General features: G+C 44.1%; 1 protein-coding gene across 1 annotated transcript; it reads left to right on the forward strand.

Moving 5' to 3' along the window:
- The first annotated feature begins 17,458 nt into the window (after positions 1-17,458).
- Positions 17,459-20,751, forward strand: LOC144761674 (uncharacterized). The gene is made up of 3 exons (XM_078646954.1): positions 17,459-17,505; positions 18,078-18,287; positions 19,051-20,751. The coding sequence occupies exons 2-3, from the start codon at positions 18,146-18,148 to the stop codon at positions 19,914-19,916; spliced, it is 1,008 nt and encodes a 335-aa protein (XP_078503080.1). The 5' UTR covers positions 17,459-17,505; positions 18,078-18,145; the 3' UTR covers positions 19,917-20,751.
- The last annotated feature ends 1,000 nt before the right edge of the window (positions 20,752-21,751 follow it).

The following is a 21,751-nucleotide window of genomic DNA, read 5'->3' on the forward strand; positions in this document are numbered from 1 at the left end:
TAGAAATGTCATTAGAATTGGCAAAAAACCCTCTTCTTTCAGCTAACTTGAAGACTCAACACTTTAAGACTGTTTTTAATTCATTTACGTCAGCTAAACTATTTAATTGGAGAAAAAGGGAGGATGCTAAGTGTCCCAGATGTGGGATCTGTCCGGCTGAGGTGCTGCACATGTTTTATGGTTGTACTAAATTATCGTTACTTAAAAGGGACATGGAGAAGTTCTGGGAGAAGATACTTGAAAGGAGGGTTGGCCTCCCCCCTCCTTTAATGTTACTAGGATACAACAATAGTTTAGGGCTGGATTATAGTCAGACCTGCTTCATATTTATTTCTGCTACAGTTGTCAGATTGCTGGTAGCAACTAGATGGAAAGATTCTGTTCTCCAACATTTCAAGCATGACTAGCTTATTTAATTGCCATCTGTAACCTAGAGCAAATGTTAAACGATTATAAGGGACGTCAAGCTAGGAAGTGGGGGAAAAAGATCTGGCTTCCAATATCAAAGTGGTTAAACAGGGAAGAAAATATAGAAGTCTGCAATTTTAGCTTACTTAAAGGGCATATCGATTGGCAGAAAAGGATGACTTCTGTAATCAACTGCTATAACAATGTATTTTGTGTATATCAATGGTATAGGCTTTAGCTCCAGCTTTTTTATGCACGTAAATTATAATTGGGTAACTTATTAATCATGGCACTACTGGTATTTTTGTATATTGTATTTGGCATTTATTTGTACAGTTCCTCTCTGATCAATAAAAATAATTAAAAAAAAAAAAAATCCTTGTTGCACAATTCCCTATCAGATTCAATTAGAATCCTCACATGGGACCATGCTGCTCATGCAAAAGCCATAGTATGGTCTGGCTGGGGAGAACGAGCAACATCAGGGGCGGGTATATACAGGCTTGCAGTTTACAGGTGAACAACGGGCCAAAAGATAGAAGATGTAGAAGCAAATGCAGCTTGTAGTACTCAAGCTTTTGTAATTAGTGTCATAGAAGCAAGGTGACAATGAAGGGTTTAGGGTGCACAATCATAATATCATGTAAAAAATGTTGTCAGTCGTTATTACCATTGTAATATCATGTTATCTAATATCACAGTTAAGAATATATTTTGTACAGATTTTTACCATTATTGTGGTTTTAAATATCACTGTATGTAGCATCATTTATTTTAGAAAAACATACACAAAAGAGAATGCTTAATAAGTTAAAGAAATTTACCAAAAGTTCAATAGACATATCATTGTTTTTCTTTTTAATCCATTATGAAGTGGGAGCCTTAGTAAGGTATCTACAATAGTTTTATTAATATTCAAATATCGCACTCCAGACCAGCCAACACGTTTCTTCTGAGGAGGACTTCATCAGTGTATGTAAAGTCTTGTATTGTCGAGGAATTTCCGTGTTGGTGCTGTAGCGTGCTTTTCTGCTACACTTTGAAGAACCCACTTGGGAGGGACTTATCCAATGATGCCTTATTATTCTGGTTTCCCATAAATCCACAAAGACCTTGAGGCCTATTATAAGTTGTATCTCAGTCGGAGGGAAGGCGCTGATGCCGACAAGCAGAGGTGAGAAAAAGTGGGCTTTGGTCTCTGCCTCAGACTAATGGAAAGCTTCGGCTAGCTGGCTGGCTTGTATCACTCTGTTCACAAAGTTTCTTTGTTGCCTGCAATACTGCCCCTCTAGCACTGCAGTGCTGAGCCATTCTAATAGACAGCTGTTGTAAAACAGAGGGTGCTCTGCCAGAAGGTGTCAATTGTAAAAGGAGAAAAAAAGGAAGAAAACTCAGGCAAGATCTTCCAAGGCAACCTTACTGGGAAAGATGTCTTGGCATCTAGGCAAAGGAAATATATCTAGGAGGGGTTGAAGCAGACTGAGGTCGGGATTTAGGCCCTATCTCAGGTGAAGGAATTACGGGGGAGTTGCGAAGGTGGTCTGTGCAGCACAGAGTGGCTTGTGGGGTCCCTGTGATAACTCCAGCGTTCCCCCACTGGTATTTTGACATTGACCCACGGCACTTCTTGGTGCAATCGTTTGGCTCTCCAATGAAACATATCTTGCAAAATTCCTCAAAGAAAACTCACACTTTTAATAAAAACCTTAAAGGAGATAAGGGGCATAGTCAGCAAATAAGCGAACAGAGCTGCAAATCATGGTTTCAGGTGGAAACTCAGCAGCATTTGTCTTCTGATAGGCTTGAGCATGATCTATCACAAAATTTAGGAGAAATTACGGAATCCCCCACAAGTCTGGATGACACCTCTTCCTGCGGTATGGCCACAACTTACTTCTCTGTAGGCAGTGCAAAAATAGCAGATAGGGAAAAGCTGTCATATCCTCTACACTCGGAGGAGTTAAAGGTGGTTGGAAACAAAGTGTGATTGATCAGGCACAGGTAAAGATAAACCAGCAGGGCAGTGCAACAGCAGTCGATGTAATGGACAGCGGAGCATATGTACAAGCTCCTATCGCAACCACAATGTCACTTTTACCAACGTTGTGGTGGCGATAGGGGCTGCAGCTTCTGTACAAGGCAGGGTAATGCCACTTAATGTGGCTTAACGCTGCTTTGTAGCTAACGGCCCCCTTTCACACTATAGTTAGCGTGAAAGGGGTGGGCAGTGGGTGTTGCGGTGGGCCTTCCACCGCAACACTCATTCATTTTGATAGTGCCCCCTATGTACAAGGGCGGCGTGCATAGGAGGCTGCGCCAAAATTAAGACCAGGTAAATCCTAGTCTTAATTTGGCGAAATAGGGAGAAATGCATTATTTTTCCACGTTTTTGCTTTTTCCATGTGTGCTGACTTGTGCAGCACACATGGAAAAATCAAAATGCCATGGTTTGTTTATGTACAGGAAGATGTCCTTCCCTGTACATAAATAAACTTTTAAAAATGCCATTTGCCATTTTGCATGAAGCAGCACACATGAAAGTGACAGAATGGCATTTTAGGAAAGTTAAGTGCAGGAAGGGACACCTTTCTACACATAAACAATCCTACCCTGCACGCAGACGCTCTTTCACTATGGTGCAAGGGTGCCTGCATTAGTGCTAAGTTGCTAAACTATTCGCCATTGCAGGGGGAAACACAAGGCTGCACCGCATTCTTGTAAATATGGTGCAGCCTTGCACTTCAGAAGTGGCGGAGCGCAGCGTTCAGCCAAGAAGGCTTATGCCGACCTCCACCAATTCCTTGTACATATCCCCCAAAGAGTCTTTGATAAATTTGAGCTCCAATCGATCGAGAAAAAGCTGATCGAGATTTTAAGTGAACTATATGAAATGAAGGTGTCTCAAGAATATCCTCATCGTACAACTAATGAACAGCTAGGTCAGATCAATCATACTATCTAATAACTCTCTTCTCCGATGACTCTGGTGGAATTGAAGGTATCTGTCTTAGAAGATACTAGTAACAAACAAGAAGGGGCCTACTCGAAAATGCAAACAGAGCAGTTTAAATTGGACGATGTAGAAAACAGAGCCCAATGCTCTTACTTGAGATTTGCAGGCTTACCTGAGGCTCGGGAGGCAGATAAACCTGCAACAAAGTTTATATTGGACTTGATCTACAAATATGCACTTTCAGACAAATCACTGGAAGGGGGAGTGAAGTAACAAAAATTATACCATAGAGCTATACTTACCAATAGCCCATATACCTTATTTACCAAGAATAAGTCAGCCGGCAATGGAGAAGGTTCAATCGTTTATTTTGCAAAAGCGCCCTATATAGGGGAGCCTCCCTCTCGCCACAGCTCTCAAAGGTGTGCAGAGGAGATGGCTGGATTACATTCAAGACAGTGCATATATACTTTCAGCATACCTCATAGAAACCCCATAGAAATCAACAGGAAAACCCATATAAGGCACAACTGATTGATTCGAAACTCAGCTCAAGTTATTCCGGGGGTAGGTCAGTAAAGATGCCTCCCTTTCATTCTGGTGCACGGGAGTATAGGCATGGCACCTGCAAGAATGTGCTCATCCTACAAGAAGGGCAGATGCGACCTTGAGTTTCCTAAGTTAGAATCAATGGTCTGTTGATAGCCCAGGCCGACCTTTCAGGCTCTCCTCTCATCAGCGTGTCACGTGCTTTCCTAACTAACGAAAGAGGCCCCGGGAAAAGAAACCAAGATGGTACTTGTTCAGCTCAGGCCTGATTCTTAGGATATACAAGGGTCGAGTGTTTTTACAAGGGGTTTCTATCAAAGTGGTATTGTTATATTGGATACATTACGACAACCTTATATAATATCGATTTTATATTCCTTCAGACCGCCCTTTTGGCGTGATATAGCCAATACATAATATAATAGATCTCTTAATCTGATGCAATTTCTGAATGGCCAAATGTATGGTTGGAGCAGAATCTGGAATATATACACAGCAGGAGCTGCCGATACCGCGGCATGCTCCTCCTCGATCAGCTAGGATGACGTCAAGCACCATCCGATTTTGAAGCGATACAAGCCTCGTCGCCTGAAGCTCTACAGTCAGGTTGGTCAAAATCCCAGTAGTGGTTTGAACTACATTTTCCACTACTCTAGAGAGACGTCTAACGTCTCTGCTAGTAAAAATAGGACCCCATATCGGAAAGAGACCCTTTGCTATATCCACAAACTACTGGGAAGCTGTGTCAGTCTGATCAGTGCCTTCAGTAACAATACTTCTGCTAATTCGGTAAGGATCTGAACTTCGTTTAGTCAGCTGGTGTGTGTTGTGATAATTAGAAGGGGCTATATACACTGGGGGATAAAGGAAGGACATGTAACATCCCCCTGCCCAACCTCTGGGGAGCCAAGTATGAGCATTCTCACCACATACAAAATACACATTCGGTGGAGTTATTAAAGGTGGAGTGCTACTGGTATGCAAAGTGTAGGTGTAGTTGCATCTACTATCTCCTACTTTAACATGACCTTGTTCTTGTATACAAAAAGAAGCAGTACTATTCAGAATGGGAGCTGGCATTGCCTTATCATCAGTGACATTACGATCCTGGAAATGCTGCAAATATTGCGTGGAGTTAAATTGTTCAAAATCTAACATTTCTTCCTTTAACCAAGTAGCATTTTCTTCGTAAGTGGTGTACATATTCATACAAGCATCCAGATCTAAAGATCCCTCTCCTTGGTTCCCCTGAGCATCAAATGCCTGATGTTGTTCTATATACTTTAAAACAGCTTCATAATCTTTTGCAGTGTATCTTTTAGGATCGGCTACATAATGCAAATACATGAGAGATAGTAACTGAAACCAGGCTTCACAGCTTGCTAAGTGTGATAATGGCAAAGAAATGAATAAATCATGGCGATGCATTACAGATGGCAAAATGCCACATACCCAACAGTTTGTCTTATTCGTAGTGCTATGAGCTTCATGCAACATTTCTATGAATACATTTTTAGCATACGTTTCTCGATGTCGTTCTTTGTGGGGAGGCAAGGTATAAAAGTAATGCTCAGGTGGGGTTGCGGTAGTAACTAAAACCTTATGCATAGGGTATTGAAATTCCAAATATATAAACACTCTCATTAATATTATCATTATTACTGCAATAGTTATTACAAAGGCTATCTTCACTCTGGTAGCCCAACCAGAAAACATGGGAACATTTTCGAGAAAAGGTCTGGGAGCAAGAGGTCTCTCGTCTTCAAGGGCAAATCGGGCAAAGGGATACATCCTAACTAAAAGTCCAAACTAAACTCGGGAAAAAGAGTGCAAGCCAACTGCCAGAGGGTTTCTTCTCCCTGTGTCCGTCTAGAGCCTCACAGGCAGGCTCTTATTATCCATCCATAAAATGCAATCTTCACTGCCATTTCACAGTTGCAATTTAGGCCCTTTATGTATCACAGTCTTTCTTTCTGAACAGAGCAATGTGTCAGTTCCAAGCTCTCAACGGGTTCAGTCCAGTGTCTTGCTCAATACCCCAGAGAAGAACTATCTTCGACCCTACAACTCAAGTCTTTCCCTGTCTCCTACAATCCAAAACTGGGGTATTGCGTTGTTTTCGGGTCGTAAATTGTATCAAAGATGGCCAGGTTGCCATCCACTTTCACTGCTGTTTGGGTGGCCAAAAGGATTTGGTATTGACGGCTCCACCTCGTTTCTAGACTCGATTTCCGTTGGTAATTTCGCACAAGGACCCACTGTCCTGGTTCCAAGCGATGTCCGGGACCCTCCGGCAGCGGGTGTCGTGCTGCATGAAATTTCTGTTTTATTTGCAATCCTTTACAAACATATTTAACGAGTTCTGCATTGAAATGTACCCCGTTGTCTGTCCATAGAATTTGGGGCAAACCAAATCAAGGCAGAAACTCTTTAATTAGGGCTTTTGCAGTAGCTAGGGCAGTATTCTCTTTGGTGGGGTATGCTTCAACCCATTTGCTAAACGCACAGACCACCACCAACACATACTTAAGATTGTTTACCACGTCAAATTGAATATAATCCATCTGTAATACTTCAAACGGCAAAGAAGGGGGCGCAAAATTTCCACTAAGAACCGTCTCTCTCCCACCGGGATTATGCTGTAAACAGACCATGCAGTATTTAACCACATGGGCAGCCATTTTGGGGATATTCAAGTTATTCCACACTGGGTCCAATAATGCACAAATACCTTTTGCTCCAATGTTGGCAGTGCCATGGGCCATTACTACTACTGCGTACACCAGAGCATTAGGCAATAGCCATCTCTGTCTGTCAGTCAAATCAATCCAGCAATCATTATTGTCTAACCGCCCTATTTCCTGTTCCCATTTCAATAATTCATCAGGAGTGGCTTCTTTCTGCAATTCTCTAACACTTTCAATAGTATTATCAAATACTGTAGTCTCCTCCACCCATCGGGTTGCTACACTGGGGAACATCGTGGATGTTTTAGTTTGTGCTGTTTCTTTTGCTACTTGATCGGCAAAGGCATTTCCCTCTCCTGTAGTGTCAAGGATTTTCTTGTGGGCGCTACACTTAATGATAGCCACCTTCTCTGGTAAGGTTAGGGCATTTAACAATCTTTCAATCAAAGGGCCATGTTGTATTCTTTGACCATGGGAGGTAAGAAATCCTCGTTCACTCCACAGTCGCCCGAAACTATGGGCCACACCAAAGGCGTATTGGCTGTCTGTAAAAATATTTAGTCTTAAACCTTCACTCAGTTCACATGCTCTTAATAATGCTATTAGTTCAGCTGATTGCGCTGATGCTGAGAAATCCGAGCTGTCTCTCCTACTGTTCTAAGGGTGGTTATAGCATAAGCAGCTGTTGTCATGCCATCTGGTAACTTGAAATAAGAGCCATCCACATACAACTCCCCTTGTGGGTCAGTTAAAGGCGAGTCAGTGAGGTCTACACGTCCCTTTGTTTCCTCTTCAGTTCGAAATATACAATCATGGACATCGTCCTCTTGATCACTCGAAGGGAGGGGTAGTAACGTGGCTGGATTCAGAGTGGCACATCTTTTAATTTTAATGTGAGGTGCAAATAGAGTGAATTCATACCCAGTCAATCGTGCACTCGTGAGGTGCTGAGTTTTTGTTCGATTCAATAATATGTCCACAGCGTGCGGTACCATCACTGGGAGATCAGTATTTAAAACAATCCCCTCCGACTGTCAAATGGCCACCGCCACAGCAGCAGTGGCCCTTAAACAGCTAGGAGGAGCCCTGGCAACATTATCCAATACTGCAGAAAAATATGCACAAGGTCGTTGCTTTCCGCCAAAACCCTGGGGTTAACACTGAAAGAGAACAACCGTCCACCTCATGCATGTAAAGTACAAAAGGTTTTAGGAAGTTCGGAGTACCCAAAACTGGTGCAGAGCAAAGAGCAGATTTCAAAGAATTAAAAGCATCCTGACATTCATCCGTCCAGGGCAAGGGTTCATGCACATCTTTGGTAACCAGATGCAACAGAGGTTTAGCCAGAAGAGAAAAATTCGGAATCCATTGGCGACAGTAAGAGATTATGCCTAGAAAAGCACGAACATCACGCTGAGTACGGGACACAGACATGTTAGTAATAACAGTTATCTGTTCAGGAGTTAATCTTCTCCCCGCTTTCGACAGTAAATGACCAAGATAGGTCACTTCCTGTCGACAATACTGAAATTTGGACAAGGACACTTTATTACCATTGGCTGCCAAATGGTGCAACAGTTTAAAAATGATCTTCGCCGATGACACCCTAATTCTGGCTAAAACACAGATGGGCCTCCAGGTGGCTATAAATAAATTTGTGGACTTTTGTAATGAAAATGATCTTGAAATTAACATTTCTAAAACTAAGTTCATGGTCCTGACAAAAAATAAACCACTGAGGGGTCATGCGACGATGAATGGGTCTAGCCTAGAACAGGTTGATGTTATGACTTACCTTGGTGTCACAATGGACTACAGGCTACGCTGGAAAGAACAGATAGCGGCGCTAAGCTTGAAATTCGCACGTCTATCGGGCTGCTTAGTGAAGGAGCAACGTTGTTCTTTGACCAAAAGAGTTTTACCTGCGCTTAAAATCTACAGCGCTAAAATTAGTTCAGCCATATTATATGGGGCGGACATTTGGGGAAGTGTGGATTTGGCTGTCCTTGATAGGATACAGAATACATTTTTCCGTAATTTAGTCTGCCTTCCTTCTTCAACGCCAGCTCTACCGCTTATGATGGATATGGGCTTTTATTCTATTAGTCATCAAGCCCAATATAGGATGGTGGCATTATGGAGACGCATATGGTCTACCCCGGAACTTGCTATGTTTGCCCAGGAGATACAGGATGTAAGAATGCAACAAGGGGCAGGGAAAATACCGTGGTTTATGCTTATTAAGAACACTCTTACTAGTATGGGCCTTCCATTACTTTGGTCAGAGCCGGGTTCCCACACTTTCCCTACAAAGAAAGATTTTAAACTTCTCTTCTGGTCCATGGTTAAAGAAGAACACGTTGTGCTTTCGGCGAAACCTAATCTGACAGGCTTATATTTGATTCATAAAATAGTTCCACACACAGAGACCTATTGGGACATTATCCCAAAAAGTTTAGATAGGAAACTATACCATCAGTTTCGCATAGGTACTTTGCCTCTAAGGGACTTCACCAGAGGTTGGCAGAAGACGGAGTCCACATTTTGTCCCTGTTGCTCTGCCAGCAAGGAATCCTTGGGTCATTTCCTATTTGTATGTACTGCTTACCATGATCCAAGACTTAAGTGGCTGAAGCCAATATGTAACAGACTAAACACCAGGGCGAGCAGAGAAGCACTAATCATCCTGAGATATAACACAGCCGAATGGTTATCCATAGGGCTGGCAAAATTCCTTGGGTGGGCCTGGTTAATAAGATCTAGGTATGTTCGTAGTACTTCAAGCTGAAAAACTCTATACTGTTTGCTAGTGCCTATCTATGATATTGGGGCAGTATTATTATTATTGTATTATTGACTCTGCATTTTATCTGTATTAATATTCTTATAGACGTCTTTATATGTATATTTAATCAAGCTTTTATATCCATAGCTGTTTTCTCCTGCAAAAATTACTTGTCTTTTTATCTGTTATGCTTGTATTATTATCATGTATGTCTTTTATGAAGTAATTTCGAAATAAAGACGTTAAAAACTGAAACTGAACTGTTTAACAGTGGCTTCCTTACAACCGGCTGCTGTATCTGACGCCACTAGGATGTCATCCACATATTGGATGAGAACATTACCAGGGGGCAGGACTAATTCATCTAATACTGCTTTTAGGGCTTGGCTATAAATACTAGGACTTTCAGTATAGCCTTGAGGTGCGCGGCAGAATCTGAAGCTTCGGCCAGATAACGAGAATCCGAAGATATGACGGCTGTCAGGATGTATTGGGATACTGAAGAAAGCATTCTTCAGATCTATCACTGAAAAATACTGTGCAGTAGGGGGAATCATAGTCAAAATGGCAGTGATATCCAGGACCACAGGGTATTGAGGAATCACTATTTTATGAACCTCTCTGAGGTCAATTACAAAATGATAAGTATATTTATAATCAGGGTCACCATCTAGAGGGGCCTTTTTCAAAATCGGCAAAATAGGGCTGTTACAAATGTTTGCGGCCGTTTCTTCTACCACTCCTTTCTTAATTAAATCACGAATGACATGCAATAAAGCCTGTTCTCCTTCGGGTGAAATTCGATATTGGGGAATACGCGGTAGATGCACGTTTGGCTTTAGAGTTATGGATACAGGGGGTATTTTCAACAATCCTACATCCGTGTCTCCCTTAGCCCAAAGAGTGTGGGGTATATCGGAAAATTCAGGAGGGAGAGGTGCATCTTTGACTAAACATTGAGACATACGTTCAATAGGAGGCTGCAATGTTAAATACACACCATCAGGAGAACAATAAATACGAGCATGCAACTTCTTTAGTATATCCAATCCTAACAAATTTTCGTCACAACTAGAAGTAAGCAAGAACGGTGAGTCCACAGTAACAGGGCCAATAGTAAAGGGAAGTGGCTTTGAAACGTGGCTTACCACGGGGATTCCTGAAAATCCCACCGATACGTTATTCTGCCCAGACAGAGCAGCCCCTGGGACAAATGTATGAGCAACAGAACTATTCATTGCTCCAGTATCCACCAAAAACTTTTCAGATGTCCCCATCAATTGCCCCTGTACATAAGGCCCCTGCTGGTCAACTGGTACTAATGTATGGCCCCTGCTCTGTCTGTGGCTGTCTCATGCATAATTGTTTCCATCATAGCCATCTTCCCGATAATCCTCTTTATAGTATTGCCTTCCTTGAAAATCATCAAAATAGTTCTTTCCTGACTCATCACCGGACCTGTCACCATGCCTCATACTATTCCGATCAATACCTCCTCTTCCTTAAAACCACCCCGTTCATAAAATAATGGACACTGGGCTCGCCAGCGTCCTTTCTGCCTACAATTGGAACACAGGTTAATCCTTATAGGCAGACCCTGACCTCCTCCTCCTCTCATCATTGCTCCTCTAGGGAAGGAGCCCCTTCCTCCCCTTCTACCGTTTTGCCCTCTGCTGACTTGCTGTAACAGTACTCGGGACTTCAACTCCTTAACCTTTTTATCCGACTTATCCTTGCTCTCATTTTCTCAATGTTCATAGTACTGGGCCATGCTAAGAATGACTGAGGGAGTTGAAGTGGTCCAAGTACTTTCGGCAGCCTGTAAACGCGTCTTTATTTCTGGTAACAGATTAGTAACAAATCTGTTTACAAATAGCCGTATGCCGCCTTTTGTGGACAAATCTTGTCCACTAAAATCAATAAACACTTTTTCAAACCGCGTAAAGAAATAAGAGACATCTTCATCCTTCTTTTGATTGCAGGGTGTTAGTTTATCCCAATCCACCTTTCGTGGAGCAATAAGGGTTTGCATATAAGTAATAATTCGAGTGGGTATAGCTAAAATCTCGTGAGGTGTTATCGCGCTCTTGCACAATTTTTTTCATCACTTTACGGGTGTGGGTTTCTTTCCTGTCTGGATAGGAGCAGGCTTTTTTAGATGGGTTGCTGACTGGTGTATTACCTTCCCTTGAATGATGAGAAGTGGGAGGTAGTTTTGGTGAGAAAAAAAGTGTGATAAGCAATACACCTTCTCGGTCTAAAATTGAATGCCCATAAGCGACCTAGGTCATTGTTGGTTTGATGACTGCTTTAATCTTTCCCAATTTTTCTTCTCTTATTTGCCGTCGCTTCGCCTCCTTTAACCATAATGTCAAGGAGTCAAACATAGTCTGACGGCTCCTCCTTAAAAACAACTTATTCTGTAGAAAATTATTTTTTCTTTCATCAAAAGACCCTGTTAAAGGCCATTGTAATTCTGCACTATCTTTATTATATTTATTCCACAGTGTATTGAACAAAATGGGAGAAATACCATGTTTAACGTACATGTCAAAACTAGGGCTGACTTCCGGAGGAGCGGGCTGTCTTTCTTCCAGCCGTCCACTTCTCTGACGGCAGCACCCAAAACATGGTTTACTAAAACAAGACATCTTTATGAATTCAACAAATCATACCATTCCAACTGCAGTTACACTCATGGACGCGTCCACTCACCACACACTCTTTCACTGTTCAACTCAAAACGATTCTATTCATATAACATACCTAAAGTGCATAAATTACGATCGATAAAAGTACTCCGGTCATGAATTCAGAATTCCATACGACATGTCTCATACTTGAACAGAGCCCGTCGACTCCTGTTCGGGAAATCGATCACCCTGGATTCCAGACCACTAAAAGAATTCACAAAAGAGACAGTCCCAAAGACTGCCCTGGGATCATCAGACAGGCGCACCATGCACCCTCTTACAGACTATCCCGCAGTCCTGTGCTGGTTGGGCCTGGCGTTATGGGCGCAACCCCAGACCCTGCGCTTACCCAGTTGCTCCTGCGGGTCTTTCCGAAGAGGATTCGGCCGAGTGAGCACCCACAGTGCAACACAAAGGCGTCCGATGTTGTCCCAATTAATCACCAAACAAGTCTGTGGAGCATCTGCCCGTGCAGTCACACCTCTGCCACATCAGACCCCCAGATTCCCTGTGGTTCACTAACCACTACATTCCATACTCAGTTAACTGTTCTTCTGAGCCACTTCTCAAAAGTGCTCGTTCCAAAATCCACAAAGGACTTACCATACAATTCACTCACCTGGTGCACTCAGGTCTGATTGCGCGTTCCCCCCTGCCGACTTCTTTATAGACCAACACGGTCAGCTGTTCCCGCGTTAAGCCCGAAGGACTCCGGCGAAGGGTTATTTAGCAGCTGGGAAGGTCACTGAGCCGAAGAGTGGAATTTTCCTTTACTACCGCAAACTGGTTTCTCAATTAGTATCCTTTTTCAGTCCACCCCCTCGACCAGAACCCCTCCCCGTCCCTCTTCTCCTGTTTACAGGAGGGAACAACCCAATCTCGGAGTCCCGGCGGAGTCGCCAACTGAAGTACCAAAAATTATACCACAGAGGTATACTTACCAATAGCCCATATACCTTATTTACCAAGATTAAGTCAGCCGGCAATGGAGAAAGTTCAATCGTTTATTTTGCAAAAGCGACCTATATCGGAGAGCCTCTCTCTCGCCACAGCTCTCAAAGGTGTGCAGAGGAGACTGCTGGATTACATTCAAGAAAGTGCATATATACTTTCAGCATACCTCATAGAAACCCCGTACATGGAAAAGTATCAGTTCATGAGAAACCAACAGGAAAACCCATATAAGGCACAACTGATTGATTCAAAACTCAGCTCAAGTTATTCCGGGGATAGGTCAGTAAAGGTGCCTCCCTTTCGTTCTGGTGCACGGGAGTATAGGCATGGCGCCTGCAAGATGGAGTGTGTTAGGGAGGGAGCCTGTGACAGGTTGGGATTCAGGTATGGCAGGGAGGGAGGGATGGGGTTCACTGAGTGTGGGGATGAAAATTGAGAAAATCACAGGCGAAACAAATGTATGGGGCAGTGCTCTTCTCAAAAAAGATGCAGCAGAGGTTCTAGGAATTATGGATTCACAGTGCCAGTAAGGGAGTGTTCAGATTGCTCAGATTGTGTCACTGATGGAACATGCAGGGAGACTAGTGAGAATGATATCATGCAACACCAGTGGAATCAATAATAAATATTAGGCAAAAGATATGTTGACTTTGTTTAAATCACTTCAGGCAAATATTATCTTTTTTCAAGAGACTCATTTGAAGATCCTAGCAGTTCTACCTGCTAGCAAAGGGTTCGTTCAATATGCGGTCTATGCCTCTTCGAGGAGGTGGGAATTCTGATCTCCAAAAATCTGCCATGCAAATGAATTAAGATCTTAGAGATCCAGCTGCACGATGAGAATGGGGCAGATCAAGGTGGTGAATCATTTGATCAATCTGGTGAGCTACTATGGCTCATTAGAATATTCTCTGGGTGATTTGGATACCTTGAACAATATGGCAAAAGGGGAATGGGGCTTATTTATAATGGGGGTGATTTTAATATTATTTCTGATATTGCATTAGATGCTTCTCACCCCAATAGAGCACAGAATAAACTAAGATGTTTCAAATCAATGTGCCTCCTGATGTGTGGTCTTGCCCTGATAGATCCATGGCGTAGTGAACACCCAAAAGAGAGGCTATGTACATGTATTTCAAAAAGGTTTAATTCCTCATCATGCATAGGGATTTTTTATTACGCATTTTGTTTGAAAAACTCAATCAAAGGTAATATCAAACCCATTTACGGATCATTCGATGGTAATGGTGAATGTCACAGTGCTGGATCAAGGGCAAGAAAAACAAAGATGGAGTTTTGATCAATCCCTTTTAGATAATGAGCAGTGGGTTATTCAAATGTGACAGGCGTTGAGATTGTTTTTAGAGCAGCATATGGATACAGTGATGGATTTCTCCGTTTTTGGGGACGTTCAAAGCATTTATTAGGGGTGAAGTAACAGCCTTTTTGATAGGGCAAAAAAGGGCAGAGAGGGATAGAATTTTGCAACTACAAACCATTTTTAATCGGGAGCAGCTCATTTTATAGTTTCCCCTACAATTCAAGCTAAGTATGTTGTGGCTCAGCAGGAAATAAGCTAAAGGATTATTTACTATCCAAAGAGATCTTAAACCACAATACAATTTCACAACAAAGGTATGAAGAAAATATGAAGAAAATGAACACATTGGAAAATACTTGCAATGGTCAGTTAAGCATTGGTCAAATGCTAATTGCATTAAATAGATTCAAGATCACAACTCTGATAGGATTTTAACTCAGTCACAAGACATATCAGAAGTATTTCTTAGTCACTATACAAATATATATTCTGATACATATGATACACATTTTCAAGCAGTAAGTAATTGTTTAGGAGAGATTACTATACCAACTTTATTACGGGGGGGCAGGTGGAAGCACTGCTTAATCCAATTACTCTAGAAGAGGCAACGCAGGTAGTCGACACAGCCCAGAATATGTAAGCCAGTGGTAACAATGAAATCAAAAGGGCTGTATTTTGGGTAGACAGATGGCAGATAACTCACACTGTATAATCCTGGCTATAGATTACTTTTCAGTACAGAGCATGAAGGTGGCTGTTATAATGCTGGATGCAGAGAAAGCATTTGATCGCATCCAGTGGAATGTTTTGTTTACAATTTTAGATAAATTAGTTTTCCCAGCTGCATATATTTCAGTTGCATAAAATGTATATGTGAGAGGAAAGGTGAGCATAATTATAAATGGCAGAATAGCAGGAGATAGCACTATAAGCTGCCGGACATGCCAGGGCTGTTCTCTCGCACCAATTTTGTTTATATTGTTTATTGAGCCACTTGCCTGCGCTATCCTTTAGGACTGTATTATTAAAGCCCAGATGCCTGAGGCAGCTAAATTAAAATTGTTTGTGGAGTTCGTGGTTTTGTAACTAGCTGTGGATTGGTAAAGAGAGTTTGATTTTGTGTGTTGGTAGTATGGGGATTCTATTAGCATGTCGTAGTGTTCGCTTACTTCTGTGATAGGGACGTAGGCTAATGCTTTTAATCTTTTGTCTTTGTAGGCAAGGTGTGCATTTGTGGCATACTCTATACTAAGGGGTCGATTCCGATCCGGTAAAAAGCGATCCGAATCGTCGTATGGAGCGTTTTTTACCCGTACGAATCATACCTGTAAACGTCCCGTACGTACGACGAAGTACGATTCGTACCAGGAGCGGTACTCCGTACGAGTCGTACAAGCCACCGTACGACTCTAATCTCCGTATGATTCTCCCTCGGAACCCGCTGTACGCGATATCTGTATGGTTCGCGGCTGGTTTTTACGACGCAGCAAGTACGATACGTGTCTGGTACGTACCATACGACCCTTTTTCTACGGGAGCTGAAAACAGCCGTAAAAGCAGAGTTCGTGCCGAAACAGGTAGGGAACGGCCCCCCCCGGGTACGGTGCGTACTCCCCATGATCGCAGGGGTACGCACCGTACCCCTGCGATCATGGGGTGTACGAGCCGTACCCCCATTGTACGATCGGTGTACGAGCCGTACCCCCATTGTACGATCTGTGTACGAGCCGTACCCCCATTGTACGATGGGTGTACGAGCCGTACCCCCATTGTACGGCTCGTACACCGATCGTACATGGGGTACGGCTCATACACCGATCGTACAATGGGGGTACGGCTCGTACACCCTATGATCGCAGGGGTACGGTGCGTACCCCTGTGATTATGGGGGGTACGGACCATACGGTGTGTATGTGTTTTTGTGCTTTTCCGTACGACTCGCCCTTACCTGACGTGGACCGTACGAATAGCGTCCTCAGACCCCGGTCCGGATCATACTCGTCGGGTCGTATGGCATGTGTACGAGTCGTACGGTATGTGCACGAGTCGTACGGTTCACGGTTTCAGCCTTGCAATACGTACGGATCACGACGATTCGGACGGATTCACAGAATACGGATCGTACTTCGCGACTCAGACGGACGGGTACGATTCGTACGGAGAGGGCTCCGGAGACAAATCGTACGGACGGTTTTTTCCCCGATTCGGAATCGACCCCTAATTCTCAACTGACTCATTAATAAAACAGTGTCCCAACAGAGTTTTATCTCTAAATATTCTCTCACTCCTCCTACTCATCAATACTACTCAAGGAATAAAACAAGCCGATTAGTTCAAGATGAAAACATGCCAATGTCTAATCAGTGCAAGAAAGTGCAGTGAAAAAAATAATAAAAATCAGGTAAAAGTGCAAAAAAACTCACATATGTAGGCACTGTTTTCCCTCTCATATTGTACATGCATGTGACAGTTCTGATGGCCCACATTAGACCACAGTGTGAGCCCCCCCGGGCCTGCACAATTATTGCCCAATTTGTCAGGGACTCATCTCTGAATGGACATAGTGAGACAAATGGGTTGTCTGCTACCCTATTCCTCAATGAGCTATCTTAGGTCTGTGGATTGCACAAGACAGACCTTGTGATAAGGGTGTGAGATTGTAAGATCATGTCCCTATATGTGACCTCCATGACACAGCTAGCCATTCACAGGCCAAGGACATTGAGGGGTGTGCAGTGTTGGACACTGTGAGTCTGCCTCAAAACATCATTTGCAATGTAATGTATGTCTTGCCCCCTCACATACTGCATTGCAGATGTGGGCCATCTTCACCTCACTTTCTGCACTGGCATTCTGCAAGTGTATGAGATGGCCAGGTACTATGTTCATCCTCATACCTAAATGCATTTAGGTATGATGATCTCATGCTAATGTACTACGTATCATGCTGTATTATCTCTGCTAAACATACCTGAAAAGCTGTGCTGAGTGTGTACATGCTCCTGTACTGAGACACAGTGGTACATGACACAGTGGTACATAACCCAGTGTCACTGAAATGTTCTCTCTTTGTGTCCCATGCCTGCAGTTCAAATTCCACCAGCGTAAGGCCGTATGGAGGGCCATTGCACGCAAGGTTCGGGCTCTGGGTGTCTCTAACCGGGTTAAGAACACAGTGAGTAGGGGACAAAGGGTAGAATACAATTCATCTAAAGATATTGGCGCCCTATATGAAATGCGGGAGTTCATTAGCTATGATTGATATAAGGGGCTCATTGTGGGAAACGCTTGGGGTGCAATGTAATGTTGTCTTGCAGTAAATTGAACATTAACCTGTGATGTCAAAGCAAGGTTTGTAAATAATAATTGGTGAATGTTTTTATTGTTATCTATAGTGATCCCTGATGAAGGGTGCTTCGCTGCCCGAAATGCATTGGGTTTATTATTGAATAAACGCTACCTCAGATGAACTCTGCATCAGTCGTGTTCTTACAAGAGGTCTGGAGGGACACAGGTTGAACACCAGAAGTTTGAAAAATTGCACTTTAATATTCCGTGTGTGGATTCAAAATAAGTTGAAGCGAAATTGATAAACAGTTTAAAAATGATGGAATGAAAATGAGCATGTTGATGAAAAAGGTAGAATACATGATTGTCACAAAGGCATTATTCAAAAAGCTGTGCAATTGGTAGGGTTAAGATGATACCCCACTTCAGAAAGTTGTCTCCAACCGAAGGCACACACACTGGCACAAGAGGTGGGATGACATCTGCCGGCTGAGCAAAAACATGGCAGAGATGACGCTGGGGCTGCTCCCTCGGACTGGCAGGTTGGCACGCTGGAGAATGACACCACTAATGGCCCGCATCTTGTCAGTGACACAGCCAGAGCTGGATGGGCATTTGAGGGCCCATCAGCAGCAAGTTGGGGGTGAGTATTCTGGGAAGGGTGACTTTGGGTGTGAGTGACTGCATGTATTCCAACCCTGAGCCAGTGCATAGCTCTGTGATGTTTCTAGTGTGATGCAATGGCTTGTAAATGGTCTCTGTGTTGAGTGCAGCTGTCATGCATTTACGCCACATGTACTTTCACGTGTCTTTAATGTAATGGACTTTGACATTGCATGCTCAGATGTGGCCATATGGCATCTGCTGCATCAGGGGAGTCATGGACATCACAGGGCAGTGAACGGCAGTGTGCCTCAGCTGAGTGTGCTTTCGTCGATGTGTGCAGTGACTGACCTCGAAATTGCGAGAACTACACATCTGACACCACTGTGCAACTGTAGTTGTGCACCAAAGCACAACATGGTGGATAACAGGAGCTCACGGCCATTGCTAAATGAGATTTGGGAGTCTGTATCTGTGTTGTCCCATTATGGTGACTCCATATGTGACTGTGACAACATGTTGAGATGTATATCTTTTTCACCTACAGGCAAGTAGGTATTATTACAGGAATCTGTATGTCAGGTTACATGGAGGCACGGGCAAGCTATTTGGCTGTGTGGACATCACATGGGTCATTAATATCAAGTGTGAATGTTACCATGCATGTTTTGAGTTTTGAATTAATGCAGACTGTACAGGGTTGTGTGCAACATGGGGGTACCATCATCTTGTTTTGTGCTTTGCTTGCATATGATGTTTGTGTGTATCGCACTAAACTGAACCTATGTCTCTGTCTCTTGCAGCATCTACCGAGGACACAGAAGGACATGGGACGGACACGAGTGGTGAAGCTTCAGGCACGACTGCTACACATGAGCTCACTGACACTGATGTGACCAGCACCTCGGAAGGAGACAGGAGTGCCCTTGAGGAATCACGCCCAGAAACACCAACCTCAACATCTGATGCCAGCGGTGACTCCTTGATGTTGGCGGGCACAGAGAGTTGGAAATCTGCCTCCTTTTCCACCACACATTGTCCAGTGCCCACCCTCCCAGCTACTTCCACTAGGGCTGCCCGTGCTAGCACCAATAAGAAGGGAAGAGTGTCCTTCCGCCCACGCACCGCTGCCCCTGTCTCCCCTGCTGCCCTCAGTGTTGAGGCTCTGGACCTTTTGTGCCAGCTGTGTGTAGGTCAAACAACTCTGCTGAATGCCTTGCAAGACCATGACAAGAAGTTGGCACAAGTAGTTGCCTTCATGGAGGGCATTCATTCAGACGTGGGTGGGCTACACAGGACTGTCCAGTCTTTGTCCAACGACGTGACAGCAGCCATTCAGCTGTCGCAGGCTCAGAGTCCAGCTCCAGTCCCTTCAGCAACTCCCCTGCCAGTGGCTAGATCTGACGAGAGTGATCACAGTCTACAGCCCACAGGCTCCCGGTACACCACACGCAGCACACAACAGCAGCACTCCAAGTGGGCCAGAGTGCAGACACCATCCCCCACACAAACTAAAGTCACACAGGAGTGCAATGGCAAAAGACCTTCAGGTGACACTCAGGGGCATCAAGCCAAGAAGCAGGCCTCAGGCTCACATGCCTCAAAATCTGCCCCATCCAAGGACACTCCTGTCCCAAAGACAGACAAACAATTGCCGTGCCTGCTGTGAAGCTGGTGCCTGTTAAGAGTCAGCAGAAAAAGCCATCTAAGGCAGATTCACCCACAACTTCAACTCCAATCCACACCCCTGTTAAGCTGGGACAGAAGGGTACTGTTGGGGGTTCACCTGGTCAACAGGGGATGGAGGGGAAAAGGCAAGGCCAGGCCAAGCGTACCACCAGATCCAGCCGATACCCAGAGGGAGGGCCACCACCTGCACCTGATGCACCTGTGGTGGAGAGTGAGGCTGTTGTGCCCACCCCACTTCCCACTGCTACTAAGACAATCATTCCCTATCAAATCCCCAAGAAGTAGAAAGGCAGCCCTTCACATTCTCCCTCCCACACTGTGTCTCACTGCAGCATGTCCCCACCTCCATGTGCCACCACACCACCAGGTCCTAGCAGCCGTCAGCCTCACAAAGCCACTGATGCCTCTACCTCAGCTGGTCCTCTCTCTCCTAGGTCCAGTCCTCCAACTGGCACCGACAATCAGCCACCTCCCAGTTCGACTGACAGCCAAGTCTGAGGAATAGTCCTCCTCCCAAACCTACCTCTCCCACAGCGGTGCCTGAACTGCCCATAGTTATCCCTCTAGCTGTGTTGCTGACCATGGCAGTGTACTGTGTCACCCATTCCGTGTGCAGGTTCTCTTGCACACATGCCCCTCCTTTGAACTATGGACTGACCACTGGCCTTGCTGTTTGTAATTTGGATGCCCATTCCCTGTGAAGGTTCTTATGCACACATGTACCTCCTTTGAACTATGGATTGGCCACAGGCCTTGCTGTTGTCTACTTTTGATTCCTATCTGGGTATTATGTAATAAAGACAGTTACTCCTGTTGTCTGCTTTTTTAGTGTCCTTGCTAAATAAAATCTTTTCAGGATGGGTATAGATTCATGTGACACATGCTCTGTATGCCACTTTAACATTGCCAATTGATTGTTTCACCTTTTCAGAGTTTTCCAGCGGTGACATGCACTTTAGTTCTTCTTGACTCTGAGGCTTGAGGGTGCAATGATGGTTGTTTGTGATGATCTACTATTATCCTACTCATTCTATGGTCAGGTTTGCTAAATTGTACACATGTCATGTTAGGATGCACTACCAGCACAGAGGGACATTCTATCCACAGGATTACATGCGGGCTGGCCAGGGTCCATCATGTCTGTGTGATCTTTCTTGGTGTATGAACAGCAGTGTTGATGTATGGTCATCTTGTGATGGCCTGTCTTCCTAGTCACATGGGTACATTTGAATGTGTGCACTTGAGTGGTCATGAAGTGTGAAGGGGTGACTTGTTCAGTAGTGTTGATGTGTGTGTGTGCCTGTCATGCCAACACACATGTATGACCCAGGAGCTGAGTGCCTGTTTGTTTGAATTGCCAGCCCTGTGGTTGAGATTGTAGACACATATAGGAGTTTTAGGATGTCCACTGTGCAGTGTGTTGGTGTGTACTTGCATTCCTGGGGACCTACTTGTTGTTGTTGCCAGGTGTGAGTATGCAGGGTGTGTGACTGCCAAGTCTATGTTGTGTTTTGTGGATCTGTCATGTGTCTTGTTACTGTTTGTGCTCACCGTGCAGACCTGCTCAGCCACACTGATATTGTTGGTGAGTTTTCTCATTCATTGCTGTCACTTGAGCCATTTGTGGCTCCAGTATGGTATGTGGGATGTGGAGTTATACCATCCCCTATCTGTGCTCTGATGCCTACCCATTGTGAGTGACTCCTCTATGTTTTTGTGTACAGGACACTCCTGACCTGTCCACTACTGACGTACACACCACTTCAATCTCTTGTCACCTACCGCTTGGGTTGCCAGTGTGTGAGCCTCCCCACC

Source organism: Lissotriton helveticus, chromosome 6, assembly GCF_964261635.1.
Source record: "Lissotriton helveticus chromosome 6, aLisHel1.1, whole genome shotgun sequence".
In the NCBI taxonomy this organism is placed as follows: Eukaryota; Metazoa; Chordata; class Amphibia; order Caudata; family Salamandridae; genus Lissotriton; species Lissotriton helveticus.

What these genes read in the sequence shown, in the direction of transcription:
- LOC144761674 (XM_078646954.1), top strand. Translation starts at nt 18,146, where the DNA reads ATGGCAGAGATGACGCTGGGGCTGCTCCCTCGGACTGGCAGGTTGGCA. An exon ending in CCATCAGCAGCAAGTTGGGG is followed by an intron (nt 18,288 to 19,050) that starts GTGAGTATTCTG and finishes TGTCTCTTGCAG; the next exon opens with CATCTACCGAGGACACAGAA.